The 17597-nt window shown below is 39.7% G+C and overlaps 3 protein-coding genes across 14 annotated transcripts in view; 2 read left to right on the top strand and 1 right to left on the bottom strand.

The window, feature by feature from the left end:
* lama2 (laminin, alpha 2) overlaps positions 1 to 1198 on the top strand; it is a 143185-nt gene extending 141987 nt beyond the window's left edge. For all 9 annotated transcript variants that reach the window (XM_071413667.1, XM_071413665.1, XM_071413673.1 and 6 more), the window contains one exon: positions 682 to 1198. In XM_071413667.1, coding sequence (XP_071269768.1) covers positions 682 to 842 — 161 coding nt within the window. In that variant the 3' untranslated portion in view covers positions 843 to 1198. The remainder of the gene's footprint in view (positions 1 to 681) is intronic.
* A 934-nt stretch (positions 1199 to 2132) lies between these two features.
* On the top strand, positions 2133 to 10334 carry LOC139583024 (enoyl-[acyl-carrier-protein] reductase, mitochondrial). 2 transcript variants are annotated; one of them, XM_071413678.1, is made up of 10 exons: positions 2133 to 2380; positions 5904 to 6001; positions 6467 to 6598; positions 6815 to 6958; positions 7148 to 7250; positions 7339 to 7441; positions 7542 to 7615; positions 7758 to 7818; positions 7944 to 8016; positions 9800 to 10334. In XM_071413678.1, the coding sequence occupies exons 1-10, from the start codon at positions 2226 to 2228 to the stop codon at positions 9961 to 9963; spliced, it is 1107 nt and encodes a 368-aa protein (XP_071269779.1). In that variant the 5' UTR covers positions 2133 to 2225; the 3' UTR covers positions 9964 to 10334. The 2 variants fall into 2 exon arrangements, with proteins under 2 accessions (XP_071269779.1, XP_071269781.1); XM_071413680.1 differs by having other exon boundaries at positions 2135 to 2380; positions 9803 to 10334.
* arhgap18 (Rho GTPase activating protein 18) overlaps positions 9991 to 17597 on the bottom strand; it is a 24233-nt gene continuing 16626 nt past the window's right edge. For 2 of the 3 annotated variants that reach the window (XM_071413676.1, XM_071413674.1), the window contains exons 9-15: positions 17074 to 17233; positions 16817 to 16899; positions 16513 to 16719; positions 14793 to 14939; positions 14197 to 14324; positions 11983 to 12065; positions 9991 to 11425 (exon numbers count right to left, since the gene is read on the bottom strand). In XM_071413676.1, coding sequence (XP_071269777.1) covers positions 11334 to 11425; positions 11983 to 12065; positions 14197 to 14324; positions 14793 to 14939; positions 16513 to 16719; positions 16817 to 16899; positions 17074 to 17233 — 900 coding nt within the window. In that variant the 3' untranslated portion in view covers positions 9991 to 11333. The remainder of the gene's footprint in view (positions 11426 to 11982; positions 12066 to 14196; positions 14325 to 14792; positions 14940 to 16512; positions 16720 to 16816; positions 16900 to 17073; positions 17234 to 17597) is intronic. The other variant, XM_071413675.1, reaches the window with a different exon arrangement.

The raw sequence follows: 17597 nt of genomic DNA, 5'->3' as shown, positions 1-17597 counted from the left end.
ATTGAGTAGAGGCAGCGTTATCAAACATTGAACATTCAGTTAGAAATGTATCATGTAGAACATGTACATATGACCTCAATTACCACGACTAACCGGTGCCCCTGCACATTGACTATGTACCGGTACCCCCTGTATATTGCCTCGCTATTGTTATTTTACTCCTACTCTTTAATTATTTGTTACTTTTATTTTTTACTTATCTATTTTATTTACTTAACATATTTTTCTTAAAACTGCATTGTAAGTAAGCATTTCACTGTAAGGTCTACACCTGTTGTATTCGGCGCATGTGAAAATAACATTTGATTTGATTCGACTTGGCACACAATGGTGAATCAACGTTGTTTCCACGTCATTTCAATGAGATTAAGTTGCACCAACGTGGAATAGACGTTTAATTGATGTCTGTGCCCAGTGGGATGCCTGTGGAATCAGGTTTCATGTATAACTCCTGAAACACAGTTGACCCTGGATACACGACCCTGGATAATGTGTAGCAAACCATGCTCCTCTATAATGTTGGAAATGTTTGATTTACTTCCTATTTAAACCTCAGGATATAATCAGTTATAACGTCAAGGAGTCATCGGCTTTCTGATTTATGAAATAGAAGCATAAATGTGCTTAGTGGGGCAGAAAATAACAGTTATAAATCAATTGTTTATTTTTTCCCTTTTCCAGAGGGGCTCAAGCAGTTTGGCCTGACTTCCAGCACTTCATTCAAAGGCTGCATGCGCAACCTGAAGATAACCAAGGCATCCAAGGTGTTGGAGGTTCAATTCAACAAGGGCCTGGAGTTCAAGGGGGTTCAACCCCTCACTTGCCCAGCCAATGCAGCCTAAACACGGACTAGCAAAGCCTGTCACTGCCTGAAACAGAGCAGCAGCACCAAAACACATGGAAACACTCTCCCTCATGCTGAATCAGACGGCCAACCAGCTTTATACACAGAGTTTGGATAGCTTTTTTAGAGTGTGAAGTATCTCGACCCCCTCCAAAGTGAGTGGAACCTGTAGGATGACATAGTATACAACCATGATTCATTTAGAGAACTATGGATCACCTTCTGTTCTCCTGTATGTCTTAAGCCCCCTGTCTATGTAAACTACATGTGATGTAGCATACCGTATGCATGGTGTGGTTGGAATTTGTACTGTTTAACAGCAAGCAACATTTTCAAATATATGCTTTGAAGGCATTCAAATCATTTTCTCGTCTTTATTACAATGTCAAACCATGACTTTTAACTTACAGTCCACGGGATCTTGTGGATTGCCACATGTTGTCATCTGATTCATTTCCCATAGATAAATTTAGCAACATTTCTTCCAACAAGAAACTGCCTTAGTCTGCCGCTCTGTCTAACCTTCTAGAAACAGAGAAACACTTACTATCAATCTGGTACACACACACATTTTATTATAAATTATTTTACAGTAGGCTATGTCTATTCTCTTTGCAGCAAACAGTGAACTGGACTCAAATGGGAAGAATTGTAAAAATAAAATGCTAAGCAACAGATATGTTTGCAATTTGATTTGGAAGTGCATTTAAATATAATATTTTTATAATACCATGTATAAATGCTTAAAGGAATAGTTTGCACAAATTACAAAATGATATATTGGGTTCCTTACACTATAAGCAGTCTATGGACAAGGTATGACAGCAATCCATGTGTGTGCATCATGTTCAAATCATCTTTGAGTGACTTTGTTGAGCTTCACATTCAATTTGAGATAATATTGGATGATTTGGACATGGGCGAAAAATTCTAATATCTGTACCATGACTTGAATGGGATTTGTGCCACAAATGCTAAAACGTTAGCAGTTGGAAACCAAATCATACCTTGTACACAGACTGCTTACAGGGTAAGGAAACCAATGGGTAATTTTGTAATTTGGGTGAACTATCCCTTCAATTCAGCTCTACGAATGTCTTCCCTGCTATAACAACTTTACCTTTTCCCGACTTTCGTTCTTATGAGCTGCATTTGGGAATTTACGATTTTTAGAAGGCTGTTACACAATCGTGAAGTATTTAGCTTCAGGGTCACCACCACAATGGAGATGAGATATGGGAAAACACATTTTTTCTTCACCCTCCCAGTCTATCAGGACTGTCAGGTTTAAGGAAGTGAGATTACTGTGAGGTACCATTAATGCCCAGTGTAGAAGTAGAACTGGTTCATCCAGAGTGTGGCCTTTGCTGCATCAATCGTCATGAGGAGGCCTCTGTTCAGACTGACCCAGGAGAGAGTGCTGTCCTTGTGGCAGAGAGAGAGCAGAACCACCCTGGCCCCTGGTTCTCTACGGCAACTCCACTCCTGCTCAGCACTGGTCTACAGAAAGCACGGACATAAGTATGACACAGTCAGGTAAGGGATCATATGATGTTGTCATACCTGTGTGTCGATTGGAAGACATCTGAGAGGGAATTTGAGATGCTCACTGTGAAATGAAAATAGTTCTGCTCAAAACAGATCATTAAAAGGTTCTTGTTTCAAAACTCTAAGCAAATTTTAAATTGACTAAATAGTCACTTTTTCACCAAACCGTATCAGTATTTCATCTAGAAATACATGTTTCACATTGCAATACATGTTCATATAAAGTAATTGCTTTTCACAATGCAATGCTGACATTACTTTCAATATGATTGTCTTCTTATTTGTTAAAATACATTTTACTATTACTTAATCCTTAACTTAATTACTTCACAGTTTTTTTCTACTACAGATTGTAAACTATCACACAAAATCACACAAAATCATAGTCACTTTTTCACCAAACCGTATCAGTATTTCATCTAGAAATACATGTTTCACATTGCAATACATGTTCATATAAAGTAATTGCTTTTCACAATGCAATGCTGACATTACTTTCAATATGATTGTCTTCTTATTTGTTAAAATACATTTTACTATTACTTAATCCTTAACTTAATTACTTCACAGTTTTTTTCTACTACAGATTGTAAACTACATAATGAAAATGTACGTTTGTAAAGTATAAACATATAGTATGATATATACTGTAATGTACAATTATAATGACTTGATGATTTTAATAGATGTACTCTGTGTGAGCGGACCAAGTAATTTGGCGTCACTAAAGCGGAAAGGTGGAATAAACGAGTCAGGAGTAGGTTTTCTTGATTGAACACAGTTCTCTATTGAGGGAATTTGGTCAATACAAACACTCCAACATAATCAATGAAAATCTCCCAAGGAAAAACATACATCTTCTTCTCCAGATTAAACAGGAGCACAATACAATTATCTTTAAACTACAACAAAAGTCACAGGTTCTTCATGGATAGCTCCCCTCTCTTGGTGGCCATCCTCCAGAGATAGTCCCCCCCCCTTTATCTGCTTGTTCCCTCCTCTCTCTTATAGGGGAAAGAGAATATGTCATTAGTACCGTCAGCTGTGCTTAATTGCCTCTGGTTACCTTGTCTCACATGCCTTGTTGGGATACTATCCGTGAGCCCAGCCTGCCCTCTGGTGGTCCTTCCACATCTGCTATACAATTGAAAACAGCAGTAACTACACATTTGGTCAAGATTAGTTAAGACTGAAATCAGACTCTGTAGTGTCATTTTTATCTTGTGACCATTTATTTTATATTATTCATTTTTGTATGTTTTTTTTTCTTGTGACTAAAAGTGTCCTGGTTCAATTATATTCAGTTTCAGAGAAAATAGAGAGTCAAATTTGCAGTAACTACAAAATCCTAGTAAAAACCAAGGCAAATACCAGTAAAAAAATAACAAAAATACATGTACTGCACTCTGGCTTTGTTCCACTGTGTTTTGACTGCAGTTTGCCTTGGTTTTCTATCGGACTTGTTGCGTAATCGTACTGAAGGTAGTTAAGGAGTCAGGCGCAGGAGAGCAGAGATGTCAATGTAGCGTCTTTAATAGGCAAGTCCCAAAACGGTACAGGTACAATGTCCATAGACGCCCAAGACAAATGGAACACACAGTCACTCACGGAAGGAGGAAAACTCCTTACTATACTTAACACACGGTACACGTGAATAAACTGAGGAACAAACCTCCACGAGCAACAAGAAAATAACCCCGCACAAACCTAAGCGGGGGGAACAGGGGTAAATATACACACAGAAATTAAAGCAAATGAAAACCAGGTGTGAATGAACCAAAGACAAAACCAACGAAAAACACCCTAAATATGTGAGCAAGCTGCAGAGAGTGGCACACACAGCGAATAAGAACCAGATATTTGAGGCCATACTCCTCCTCAGCACTTGGACCCCATTGTTAATCCCGGTCATAATAGAGGCATTGTCAATCCCTATCCCCAGGAGTTTCTCTTTTTTAAGACAACACTTCGAGGAAAGCCACAACAGCACGGGCTATAGACTTGGCATCTCCTCCCTCCAACTCAACAAGCCCCAGAAATGTTGATACAATTGGCTGCTTGGTGTCACTAAAGTACCTTATCACAACCCCCAGGTACTTAGAAACACTTACATCCGTGGACTCATCGAGGAGGAGGCTGAAACGCTGGTCACCCACATCTGCGACCAACTTGTTCAGAAAGTATGGTCCTAGAACACCATTAATAATTTCTGTAGTAGTGGAGTCTGAGAAAGCAGCTCTACATGCTTCTCCAATGTGATCACATGCCAGCATGGAATAGTGTTCAGCGATAGCTAATGCCATGGTGGCCTCAGCCTTTTTTGCAGAGTACATTTTTTAAACCATAAATGGCAGCTTGTTTTGGGTGGAACTGTTATAAGGCTTTGCCTTTTGAGTATGTTTTTCAGTTGTCATGTGTATTTTTACATCACTAAGTTTGGCGTAGAAATCACCCTTACAATACAGGTAGTATGCCCGTGTATCATCTCCAATAAACGGCTTCAACCAGCCTTTGAATTCAGGGTTTGATTCCCACTCCTTTCTGTATTTTTGAGTGTACAGTTTAGACTGAGACATGATGAGCTAGCCAGCTAGATGTTTAGCTTATGTCACAGAGAGGCACACACACAGTGGACAAGGTGAGTAAGTGACTGAGGCTGTGTGAGTCAAATGCAGTGATTTATTTTTGTGCAGTGATTTATTTTAGACAAAGAACATTTTACGTATACATCCCGCCCAGGGTGGGATCAGCCAGCAGCTGCTTACCGCATGCGCGATTCATTTGCAGTCTGGACGCGGAGGGGTGAACATCTCCTGCTCTGACTGCAGCTGGGAGAAAAAAAAAAAAAAAAAAAAAAATATGAGGGCACAATAGAAGGCTTTACATATAAGACTTGCTGCGTTACAAGTGTTACCAGTTTGGAGTTTTGTACTAAGAGTTTTGAAAATTCACCACATACTTGTGAAAATTGTTAAAGGTGTGTACTGGAGGCGAAGTCAGGTGCAGGAGAGCAGAGTGTAGTTAACAGGCGCACTTTTTATTCCGGTCCAAACGAAAGCACAGAAGTACATATAACGTGCCCAAAACATGGAACATAAACAAAAGTCTGGCGCGTAACAATACCCACATAACATCAAAACAATTTCACACAAAGACATGGAGGGGAACAGACGACTATATACATTCAGTGTGATTAGGGAATGAAAACCAGATGTGTATGGAACAAGACAAAACAAATGGGAATATGAAAAATAGAGCGGCGATGGCTAGAAAGCCAGTGAAGTCGATCAAGGAGAGGAGCCAACTTCAGCCCCAAAGCGAATTGAAAAATATATAAAAAGATTGTCAAAGACATTATGGCCATGTGCTGTTTCCCCAGTTGTAACTCTTTATCATTGCTAACTAACTGTAGCTGTAATCTTGTTTCCTCAATATGAATAAAGAAACACATAAACATCAATGTGGATGGCAATTTCTAATTTACATGATTGTGTTATTGTCCATATAATAGAATGGAGCAGATGTCCTTGCCAGCCCTGGGTCAACATAGTGTCAGACTGAGGATGTTGGCAGCACCAGTGAATCCAGCTGATATTAACATGCTACAAGGTAACATTCATACTGCATGAATCAAAAATACATGATAGATAATCAGTTAATCGAGACTGTATCTTTAAGAGATGTGGTAACACTTCATAATAACTAAGAATAAAGTATGTAGAGGTGGTTGAACAGGGCTAGGGTTACATTAGGCTTATGTCCACATCCTGGTTCAACCCTAACCCCAGCCTCAACCACAACCCTAACCCTAGCTTCATGTCGGCATACAGGTTCAACCCTAACCCCAGCCTCAACCATAACCCTAACCCTAAATTTGGCATAACCTTGGTTTATCCTACTTATTATCCTACTTTTCCTTTTGCACCCATAAGGTGCTGGAGTCTGGCTCCGGTTACCTCGTGTTACCATAGATTCTCTCTAGACATTCAGTTCGCCTCCCGCTGCTGTTGCCTAGGGGTCGGGTTTTCAAGACTACACAGGGTATAAAACAGTTATTTGCATTGTAATCCACAGGCACATACCCAATCCTTCCAGTGTTTCCTGCTGTGGGTGGGAATGAGGGAGTGGGGGAGGTGGTGGAGGTTGGTAGGAAGGTCACCTCTCTGAGACCAGGAGACTGGGCCATACCGTGGGATGCCGGCTTTGGTGAGAAAACAGTACATCAGTACTACAGTACATTCCTCTTCTGTCTGTAAAACCACAGTGGTGGGAGGGCCATGTGGATACCTTCGGTTTTACCCTGACCAAGACCTAGTGATAAGAAATGATTGAGACAAGAGTCTCAAACTACTTGTTCTATTTGTGTTGTGTGACATGACATCATCATTGTGAGACAGCGTTTGGGTGGGGTTCTGTTTAAAGGTACATGGAGGACAGAGGCAGTGTGTGAGGCTGATGACCTTCTCCAGGTCCCCAAGGACATCCCTCTGCTGGCGGCTGCTACCATCGGGGTGAACCCCTGCACTGCCTACAGGATGCTGCAGGACTTTGTTACACTCAAACCAGGTAGACAACAGTAGTTCGATAAACATTATTTCTGTGGGACACTGTCCTTTTGGTCATTCTTGTTGCCTGTATAAGCTACTGTTACTCAAGTGTGAAACGTTTTATGAAATGGTGCTTCATAAGCAGTAAACAAGTATTAATTCATTAATAAATAATTACTTAATTCAATCATTTATTCATTGTCTGCAGGGGCCACTGTGATACAGAATGGATCCAACAGTGTAGTGGGTCAGGCTGTCATTCAAATAGCTGCTGCCTTGGGGGTGAAGACCATCAACATCATCAGAGACAGGTGGGGACTCTGCCTAGTATCGACCCAGAACATAACAACAGTATTCATATTCAAATTCAATGAGTATATTTTTCATGTTTTCTCTCAGACCCAATCGACAAGAGTTGGAGGAGGAACTAAAATCGATGGGAGCTGATTTTGTTATCACTGAAGAAGACCTGCAATGTCTGGGTCTGGATAACGTAATTCAGGTAAGAGAATATATACACCATCAAATGTATGATGAGATTAGAGGTATTGGCTTCTTTCCAACAGTTAACTGTAGACCACACTAATGTATTGCCATTTTAGGAGCTCCCAAAGCCCATCCTGGGTTTGAACTGTGTTGGAGGCCGGAGTGGTGGACTTGTCCTCTCTAGTCTTTGGTGGGTTTCTGAGGAGGGTTTCTAGCCTAAATCTTTACTGCAACATGGTCTGCATAAATAATGTAATCCATCATGTTAATTTAGGCTTTGAAAGGACTGATTCTCTGTGAATGCTAATCCCTCTTTTTGAATGCCCTCACAGTGATGGGGCAACATTAGTGACATATGGTGGGATGGCCAAAAAGCCTCTCCAGATTCCAGCTGTGAGTTCATATTTGTTGTTCAACATAATCGCAAATGATTCTTAAATTGCACTGTAAATTGCACCATATGTAACCTTGCTGACAGCGAATCCTTGACATTTCTGTTTTCTTTGGCTCTCGAAAAGAAATCACTCATTTTTAAGAATATAACATTACAAGGATTCTGGATGACGCAGTGGAAAAGAAACAACAGTAAAGGTAAACTTGCTGCACAAAGCTCACTCACTTTAACCCTCTAGTGTACACTTTATCCAACTTTCAAAGACTGAGCCATGTCGCCATGTGGAAAATAATAATAAAAAACAAATAAGAATCTTGTATGGCAGAAGAAAATAATGATTACAAAAATGGAATAATGAATGTAATTACATAGTATCTGGTAAGATTTTGTATATTTGTCCTTATATGTCAATGGTGTATTTGTATATGTGTTGACTTACAGTATATTCCTTATATGACATACACAATTGAATACATGATTGTGACATATTTGAGGCAGAATATATGAATTATATCAGTCATCTATGAATATTATAATAAAAGTGTGTATATTCTGACAATGTAACCTCGACAAAATGAATTATTTCCATATAGGTTTCACATTGTTTTTATAAGTCAAAAACATGAGCATTACTATACATTTTCAGGTTTGAGTTTTCATGGTTAAGGCTGGGCAGCACCATCTACTGGACAGTTGATTTATATACAGCTATGCCTTTGGTCTTCCATTCATGGTTTTAACCAAAGCTAGCCTAGCTTTGATATTTGTCACTAGCTAGGTTTCCATCCAATTTGCAACAGATTTTCATGCGAACATTCAAAAATCGCTATAAAACAATATGCGCATTTTCGTACCAGAGCTGTTTTCATCAAACTGACTTTTGTGGATAAAATGATGTGCGTGATGACGTAGTGCACATAAAAATAACTTTTGCTGTTAAATTCCCATGTACCAAATGAAAAATACTATTTAAATGGGTTTCGCATCGCATTTCCAACTAAACTGATGGTTTTGTCACTAAAGCTGTTGCGTTATATAGCGAATATGCCCACTCCGGTCTTGGTACATGCGCTCTAGCCAACAGCTTGCAGATACAGTGCGGGTAGGCTAAGTTACCTACATTGCGAATATTATGGATAAGAGCGATATTATTTGTATTTGTAAAATGGTAGTCAAGCACCGATCATCATGTCACCAGAATAAGACCCTCGATATTTATTGGAAAGGAGCATCAAGCTCATGATTTATTTAATCTGATCCTAATAAACTGCATGCTTTCCCGAGTCGTAGTGGGAGGACCAGAGAACATATCCTCTGTTTAATTCGATATGAAGGTTATTATATCAATATAGGCGTTTCCACCGCCATTTTTCGCATAATTAATTTGACCAACACAAAAAGATCCCATCATGTCGAACGAACAAATTGTCGGCATTTATAAAATTGTACCGGCATTTCATGTGTCCATCAGCCCGGTCGTGACTTTTTTCATGTGTCAGGTAATTCATTCTCATGTAATGGTTGGATGGAAACCTGGATACTGCTACCAATGTGCTATTGTGAGAATTATTGAGGGATCTCCACTTAATAACGAAATTGATTCACTGCTTCTATAGAAGTAATTCCTCCTTCTCTTTCTCCCCTCCTTATCTCTTCCTCTTTAGCTCTCTACTCCTCATCCTCTCCTCCCCCTTTACACCTACTCATGGCAGACTTTCTTTCTTCAATAAGTGATGTGAGACAGTGGTATTCAAAGAGCTTTGAAATGTGTATGTCCTATGTATGAGACCTTAGAAGGCTTAGCTTGTCTCTTATGTTTGTATAAACAATACATGCAACATTTCTGTTATGTCTAAATGTTAACCAACAGTATGTCAGAAATTATGTATGTATTACTTACAAGTTCCAGGTAGAACAGCAGAATATTGTTTAATTCATCTATATATTTTCCATATGGGTCTGTTGTGTCTCTTTCCCCAGCAGATGTGACGCAGCTACAGGCCATGGTGACCTCTGTGTGTGATCTAGTGAAGTCTGGCCAGCTCCAGCCACCTCATTGTGTCCAAGTTCCCTTCCATCACTACAGCCAAGCCCTCCAGGCCACAGTACAGGCGCATCAAAGGAAACATGTACTACTCATGTAGTCACAAGCAAAACAAAAACACAGTATCCTCCTTCGGGGAAACTTTTTATTTTGCTTTCTTTTTTCATTTATCTGTGTCTGTAGCTTTATACCAAATGAGCACACACACCAAAAAGGAGTAATTATGCAATTATTTACAAAATGTTTAGTGGTCATTTTAGAAGCTGTAGAACATATAGTATACAACAACAAAAAGGGACATCTTTCAACAGTCATATTTACAGTATAAAGCACAACATAAGGGCAGGGAGAGGGTATACAAATCACATCGTTTAGCACAGTTCATACAGCACAGTCATATCTGTAGTTATATCATTTTTGCTTTCTAAATTGAAATGTTCAGACATACACATTAAATTATTTTAAACCGTTTCCTCCATTGAAAGTATCTTTTGCACACTTTAATGTTATTAGGAAGCAACCTGAAATGCTAGTTTAGGACCACAGCTTGAGAACTGATGTTAACAAACACATCTAAATAATGTACTTAACGTTATCCCTTTGATTCTCATTGGCTGTCTCTTTCACTGGTCATATTCTGTCTACATGGTCAACATGAAACAGACAGAAGTCACAGTGGAGGGATCGCTCAGAGGGACCCCACAGATAAGAGCCTAATAGCAAACTGGGGCTAGAATACCCTCTATGAGAACTAAGGAGTGTTATATCCACCAACCACTTCAGCTCACTATACATTATGATTTGGCAGTGAATTTAAAAGTAGTAACAGGGAAGAATCGTTTTGAAATATCACCAAATTAGTAACTTGTCTATTTATCTGCAATATTGAGCACTGACATTGCTGATTACAGACGTCGCTGGACAGTATTTGGGTGAGATGGAACGAGTCAAATAATATAACCTTTACAAAAAACTACAGTAAAACACAAATTGAGTTAGGGGAGGCATGCACTCACTGTCTTACAAGGGAGAATACAGAGTAAAACAAATCATATTAGAGCTTCCATGTCTATTATTTCATGTAAATACAATGTTGTCTGACAAACCTGTCATTTTTATAACCATTATAATACTACTATTTTCTTGGTTTTTTGACCATTTACTGTATTGATCATTACGATCAACTAATCCAGGACCTTGATGGTATAGTAAATTGCCCTCATCAACACACAGACGTATCACAGATTATTGTTCAGTGGCTCTCCTCGGTCACAACTGTCCAACTCCTCATGCGTTGACAGTTGGACTTCCAGTAGCATTCTAAACGACAACATTATTAACACTGTAATACCTGTCCTTTGGTCCAGTGGTCAGCCTTGACATTAGCATGTCATGGTGAAGTAGATAGAAATCTTTTCTCTTGCGGTACCCCCGTCCGTTCTCCTTGCAGGGTGTGAGCAGTCAGATATCCTATCTCTGGATGCACTTGATGAACCACTCTGCACTGGGGTTGAGCTCCAACAGGTCTTTCATATAGGTCTCCTCATCCAGGCAGCGCTCCTCTGTTCAGGAACAACACACAGCAAAGAACATGTCTGACATACAGATAGGATCTAGGATCTTAAATTGATCACCCTGTTGCATGAGGAAATTCAAAACTTGTAGTGTATTTGAGGTTTAAAAAGAGGCTTCTGGAGTTTGTAATTCCTACTTTGAAATTTCTGATTTGATTTTCCCTGTATCAACCCCTACAAAAATGTCCAGTAATTATAATACTCATAATAATTCACATTTCCTGTTGCTGCATTTTCCTGCTGTAGCAAACTGGCTCCAATTAAGGGAAGGTGGGATTTGAACCATGTCCTTAAAACACCTTTAATGACTTACTGGATGGTACTACTATGAATTTACAGCAGAATATGGTCTGAATACAGTCTACTGCAGGATGTTGACATTTCGCTTTTCTTTACCCCCCCCCCCCCCCCTTTTCCTTTTTTACAGATAATACTTTGTAATAGAATCGTCCTTTTTGAGAAACTAATCGTCCTTTTTGAAAACCTAAGATATATGAGATGGTTTGAGTGTGAAATGACTTTGTACGCCACTGTGCAATACTTACGGATATTCCCTCCGATTTCATAAAGGCACAGATCTTCTCTCTTCACAGACACAGAGCTAGAACACACACACACAGACAACATACTGAGGGATAAACAAAAAAACCAAATTACAAATAGAGTAACATTCATAAACAGTTGAGTTTTATACTTCCCTACAAAAGGCAAAATACAAATACAGTAACTACACTTTTGGTCAAAATTGAGTTAAGACTGAAATCAGGTTTTGTAGTATTTGTTTAATCTTGTGACCAAGTGTTCTGGTTCAATTATGTTCAGTTTGAGAGAAAATGGAGTGTGAAATTTGCAGTAACTACAAAATCCAAGTAAAAACCAAGGCAAACAGCAGTAAGTGAAGTTACTGCACTTTGGCTTTGTGCCACCATGTTTTCACTGCAAAGAGCAGTAACTACGCAAACAGGGAAACTGAGAAAAATGGCTTTAACGTTTATTTGCTGTCCAGCCAAATATGTCAGTAGATAAGTGATAATGCACTGATGTATTATCTTATTTAATTTTTTCTGCATATCAACCATGACCACTGATTTGACCTATGACCCAAGTCAAATAAATGACCATACAAAGTCAAACAGGAAAAACAACAAAAAAGTTGGATAAACGCATTTAGACTTTGCATTACCCGTATAGTTGTTTAAGGTCATACCTTAAAAAGGCAGAGTGCAGTATCTGCATTTTAAGGGTCATACAGTGAGCTCCAAAAGTATTTGAACAGTGACCCATTTTTTGTTGTTGCAACTCTGTACCCCAGTACTTTGGATTTGAAATTATACAATGACTATGAGGTTGAAGCGCAGACTTTCTGATTTAATTTGAGGGTATTTTCATCCATATCGGGTGAACCATTTAGAAATACATTTAGAAATGCATTGTACATAGTCTCCCCATTTTAGGGTACCAAAAGTATTGGGACAAATATCATACCCCCCCCAAAAAATGCTAACTTCCCCTGTTATTATAATGATGAGAAGGTTAGCATGTCTTGGGGGTATGATATTTGTGCATCTGTAACTTTCTCACGATTCATTCAGGATTATCCGTAATCATAGTAGCATCCACATACATGTAGAAGTGTTTAGAAACATATTCTATTCTTATTTACAATAAAAGTGACTCCAAAATGACACAATAGATTATTTACCATTCACTTCTATTGGGCACAAAATAATAAAAATAAACCAAAACAAACAGCAAATGCATCCAACAAGCTTGATGTATTCAATGGGACAAAATACTTACCTTTACACTACTTTAATTCACATAAGTGAATTTGTTCCAATACTCATGGTCAACAACTATGTACAACAAGTGCAGTAATTTCTAAATGGTTCACCAGTTATGGATAAAAAGACCCTCAAATTAAATCTGACAGTCTGCACTTTAACCTCAGTCATCGTATCATTTCAAATCCAAAGTGCTGGAGTACAGAGCCAAAACAACAATTGTCACTGTCCCAATACTTTTGGAGCTCACTGTAGGTCAAATCAAATTACTTCATAATAAGATAATACATCAGTGCACTATCACTTATATATACACAACGGCTGGGTGTAATCCTGGCCATTGATTGGTTAAAACCGCATTCCAGCCGGTGTCTATTCCACAAGTTAGTACCGGCTAAATCATCTATGACGTTGAAATGCCTATAGACTCTGTTCCATGTGACTGCGCAATCCACTGTCTCATCAGCCCAGCCAGGCAATGTATATACTAGAGCTACACTGTAAAAAGCATCTAGAAATTATCTCCCATTTATTTTAGACTAGCATTTGGTTTTCAACAGCAGAGATTTGTAATAACATTGCTGTCTGTCTCGCCGACATTTGCAACATTGAAATTCAATCTCCAACTGTCCTTTGGTAATGAACGTGTCGGGAGTCGGGACGAGACAGACAGGCTGGCAGCTTTTCTGAGCCAGTCGAAATCATGAAAATCAGCATTGTTTTGCCTTTCTAGGGCAGTATACAAATACAGAAAAATCAGAGCCACGCCGTGCAGTGTCACAGAAATAACAGTTCCCATAGGCTGCTCAGTTATAACCCACCCAGGGTGTAAATGTCTCTGTAGTGTAATGTAACTGCACTCAGAATACCCTGTGTGAGGGAGTGGGCTGAGAGTAATCATTAAGTGACTGGTGTGTAACGGGATGACAGTAGTGCCCCTCGGAGAACAGGGGGAGGGAGGGGTGTTGTTTTCACCTGTCCTGGCTGAGAAAGCGGCTGAGGACATCAGATGCCTGCAACTCTTCAGTCAGCTGGACAGCCATGGAGACCTTAGAAAACTGAGGGGCTTGGACCCTGATGAAGCCCTGAGAACTACTGTCCACCTGCATGGGGAGAGACAACACAGACATGTCTCAGCTAACCAACATAATACTAGTGTCGCTACTGTACTCCATACTACACCACTACAAATGTACAGCAGTTATACAAAAAGCATTTATTGAAAATTGCTCTTCAATAAAAAATATTCTTTGAGGTATTCAAATTGTTATATTATGCAATTTCTTCATTATTGTCATTTTCAAACAATAAAAAAACGGAGTTGCAGTTCTACATATTGCCAATAGGTGTCACAGGGGAGCCACTCCCCCTCTTTCATCACTTGAACCAGGAAGCACAGAAGGCATTTGAGTCGAGTCATTCACATATTCTCCTCTTGATTCATTCAACAGCATGGGTATTGCCCTCAGCTACAACTGCTTTTCAGTACGGTCGCAGAGCCAATTGGAATACCATATACAGGTGCTACAAACAAACAGACGCCTTTCTTTGTCTGCTATTGCTGCCCTCACCTCAGAGAGGGGTTTCTCCTGTTTCTCGTGTTTCTCTCGCTCATAGGCCATCTTCTTTAGGAGTTTCATCATGGCGCGGTCTTTGCTCATTTTCTTCTGGTTCTCCGTGTTTTGTTTTCGGACTTGATTCATTATGAATTTAGGAATCTGTGAAAAATGTAAGATACAATTACAAATTGTGCCATTGAAGAGCCATACCAATTGCATACAGTAGCCCGATACATAAAGTCCAGGGGCCTCATTTATCAATCATGCCTAGGCACAAATCTGTGCGTAAACCATGCGTGGGTTCATTTCCACGCAAAGTGTGACATTTATCAATATGAACATTTGCTCGAGTGTCTGTAAATTCACACACAGCCATGCGTACACACAAGTGGTGGAATAAGGAAACTTCCTGTCAAGCATAGAATGGGGAAAATACATGTTGAAAATGTCTGAAATTATGCGAGTAATAAATCAATTATTTTCAATTTCATTGTATTTCCAATGTGAATTCATGCAACATAACTTGACAGGCATATCATTTGACCACATCAGTGCATTTGTTACGATAACAATCAATACAAAGTACAGTCATTTGTTAAATTATAGGCACAAAGTTCAAGTGAAACCATTGTCTTTTATAGTATTTTAACAATGGGAAATCGAATGATAAGCTGATCTTGCTCTGTTGGAGGATTTGGCAAACGCTGCATTTCGCAGAGAGCACGTTTTTAGAGACAGGTGGGACTTTTTTTTTCTCTCCAGAATGCACAGATTGGCTCATCAGATATCGTTTCTCAAATCAAATCTTATAGGATTTTTGTGAGGATTTAAAACCCACTTTAAAAAAAGAAGTAAACATGACATTCAGATGCACAGCCAACAGTGGAGGCTTCTGAGGGGAGGACGGATCATAATATCTGATGTCTGGAATAGAGTCAATGAAATGGTATCGAACACATGAAAACCATGCGTTTGATACTATTCCATTCCAGCCATTATTATGAGCTGTCCTCCCTCAGCAGCCTCCACTGACATCCAATACTAACGAAGCAATAGACGGCACCCACGTCACCGTAAAAGCACCATCCCAAAAAGACTATGTGAACAGAAAAGGCCTCCACTTTTAATGTTCAGGGGATAGGTTATGTGATTTGCACGACTCGTTCATTTTGCAGAACAGTAATGTTGGCCTATAACGCCTGCAGGAGGGAGTTGAGGATGGATGGCCTACTCATTGTAAGTACATTTGCCATTGCAAAATAAACAAATTGTCTTTACAGTCTTCTCTTTGTAGCTATGTTTTCATTGTTACTGGTCAAGCCACAGCTGAGCAACCAAATAAAACATTTTGGTTGTACTCAATCTCTGACACTAGCACCTCTACTTCAGTCTCTGAAATATATATATATTTTTCTTGCTTTTTTGGGTTGTGACGTTGTATTTCATGGCACGGTGCTGTATTTCCCCACAGGCTTTATGATTGACTATATATGGTTAATTAGGGGCGTTTCGAAATAAAAATAGCCAAGGTCGTACATGAGCACTGAGGCTGAGAACAATTGGTATTTATCAATGGTTATCTCCTACCGGTGTGTGTGTGTGTGTATGATGCTTGTATGATTGTTTGTTAAATCACACTTTTTCTATGCATACAAACATTCAAAACTCCATTCGTAAGTAGTATTTTAGTTTACGCAATATTGATAAATGAGGCACCATGACTTGAGCCTACCGTCCAGAGCAGGTTTTGGTATCTGATGAGTAGTCGGACGATGTTGGCGGTCTCCGTGGCCAGGGAAAATTCCTGTTGCTCACTGATCTTGTTGCGGAAGCCTTTAAACATGAAGATGTTTGGAGCCATCACCACGGCAACGTTGTTCAAGGTCATCTTGTTCTGCTCTTTGTGGTCTATGACCCTCTGAAAGAACTCCATCAGCACCTGAAACCACCATAAGACACATTACAATGTCTCCAACAGATAACATGAGACTATACTGTATTGGCTAGAGAACTAGCACAGGAAAAGAGCCATCTACCTTTAGTGTATCACGGCTGGACTCCGGAAGTAGCAGGACCAGCAAGTTGAGAGCCTGCAGCTGCTGCTTCTTAGTTGGCAGTTCTGTGAGTAAGGCAAACGAACAAGATCACAACCACAATGGGATTGCTTTACTAATCCATGAGTCAACATAAGACAAAACTCAAACGGAATCGAGATAACATTGTAAATGAGTATACATACAGTGTACCACTGTATGTATAGAAAGTGTGGTTCATAATGTATAGGGGGACTGACTAAGCACTGCGATGAAGGCGCTGAGGTACTCCACAGTGAGCAGCGGGTGGGGCAGGTCCCTGATGAAGAGCTTGAGCAGGCTGGCTGCATCGTGCTGCTTCAGACTCTCCCATGGGAACAGGCCCTCGTAGAACTTCCCCTCCAGCTCCACACACACCGCCTGCCAGCCGAACACATAGGTCACATGTTAACACACACGCACTCTCCCTCTCACACACACAGTCTTGTACAACTAACCTTGTGGGGGCACAAAATCCTATTTTCCCTGAACCTTAACTCCTAACCCTAGCTCCTAACCTTAAACGTAACTCTAACCCTAACCCCCTAGAAATAGCATTTGACTTTGTGGGGACCAACAAAATGTCCCCAATTTTTGTTTGTTTACTATTCTTGTGGGGACTTCTGGTCCCCACAAGTATAGTTAAACACATCCACACACACACTGGAGGCTTTATCACATCATCCTACAGTACAACACTAATCATATCATCCACACTAACCTCTCCATTAGGGAAATAAGAATT

This window comes from Salvelinus alpinus, chromosome 8, assembly GCF_045679555.1.
Source record: "Salvelinus alpinus chromosome 8, SLU_Salpinus.1, whole genome shotgun sequence".
In the NCBI taxonomy this organism is placed as follows: Eukaryota; Metazoa; Chordata; class Actinopteri; order Salmoniformes; family Salmonidae; genus Salvelinus; species Salvelinus alpinus.
Note: the sequence above shows the minus strand (reverse complement) of the source record. Positions and strands in the feature narration are given on the sequence as shown.

What these genes read in the sequence shown, in the direction of transcription:
- LOC139583024 (XM_071413678.1), top strand. Translation starts at nt 2,226, where the DNA reads ATGAGGAGGCCTCTGTTCAGACTGACCCAGGAGAGAGTGCTGTCCTTG. An exon ending in ACCGTGGGATGCCGGCTTTG is followed by an intron (nt 6,599 to 6,814) that starts GTGAGAAAACAG and finishes TTCTGTTTAAAG; the next exon opens with GTACATGGAGGACAGAGGCA. An exon ending in CTTGTCCTCTCTAGTCTTTG is followed by an intron (nt 7,616 to 7,757) that starts GTGGGTTTCTGA and finishes ATGCCCTCACAG; the next exon opens with TGATGGGGCAACATTAGTGA.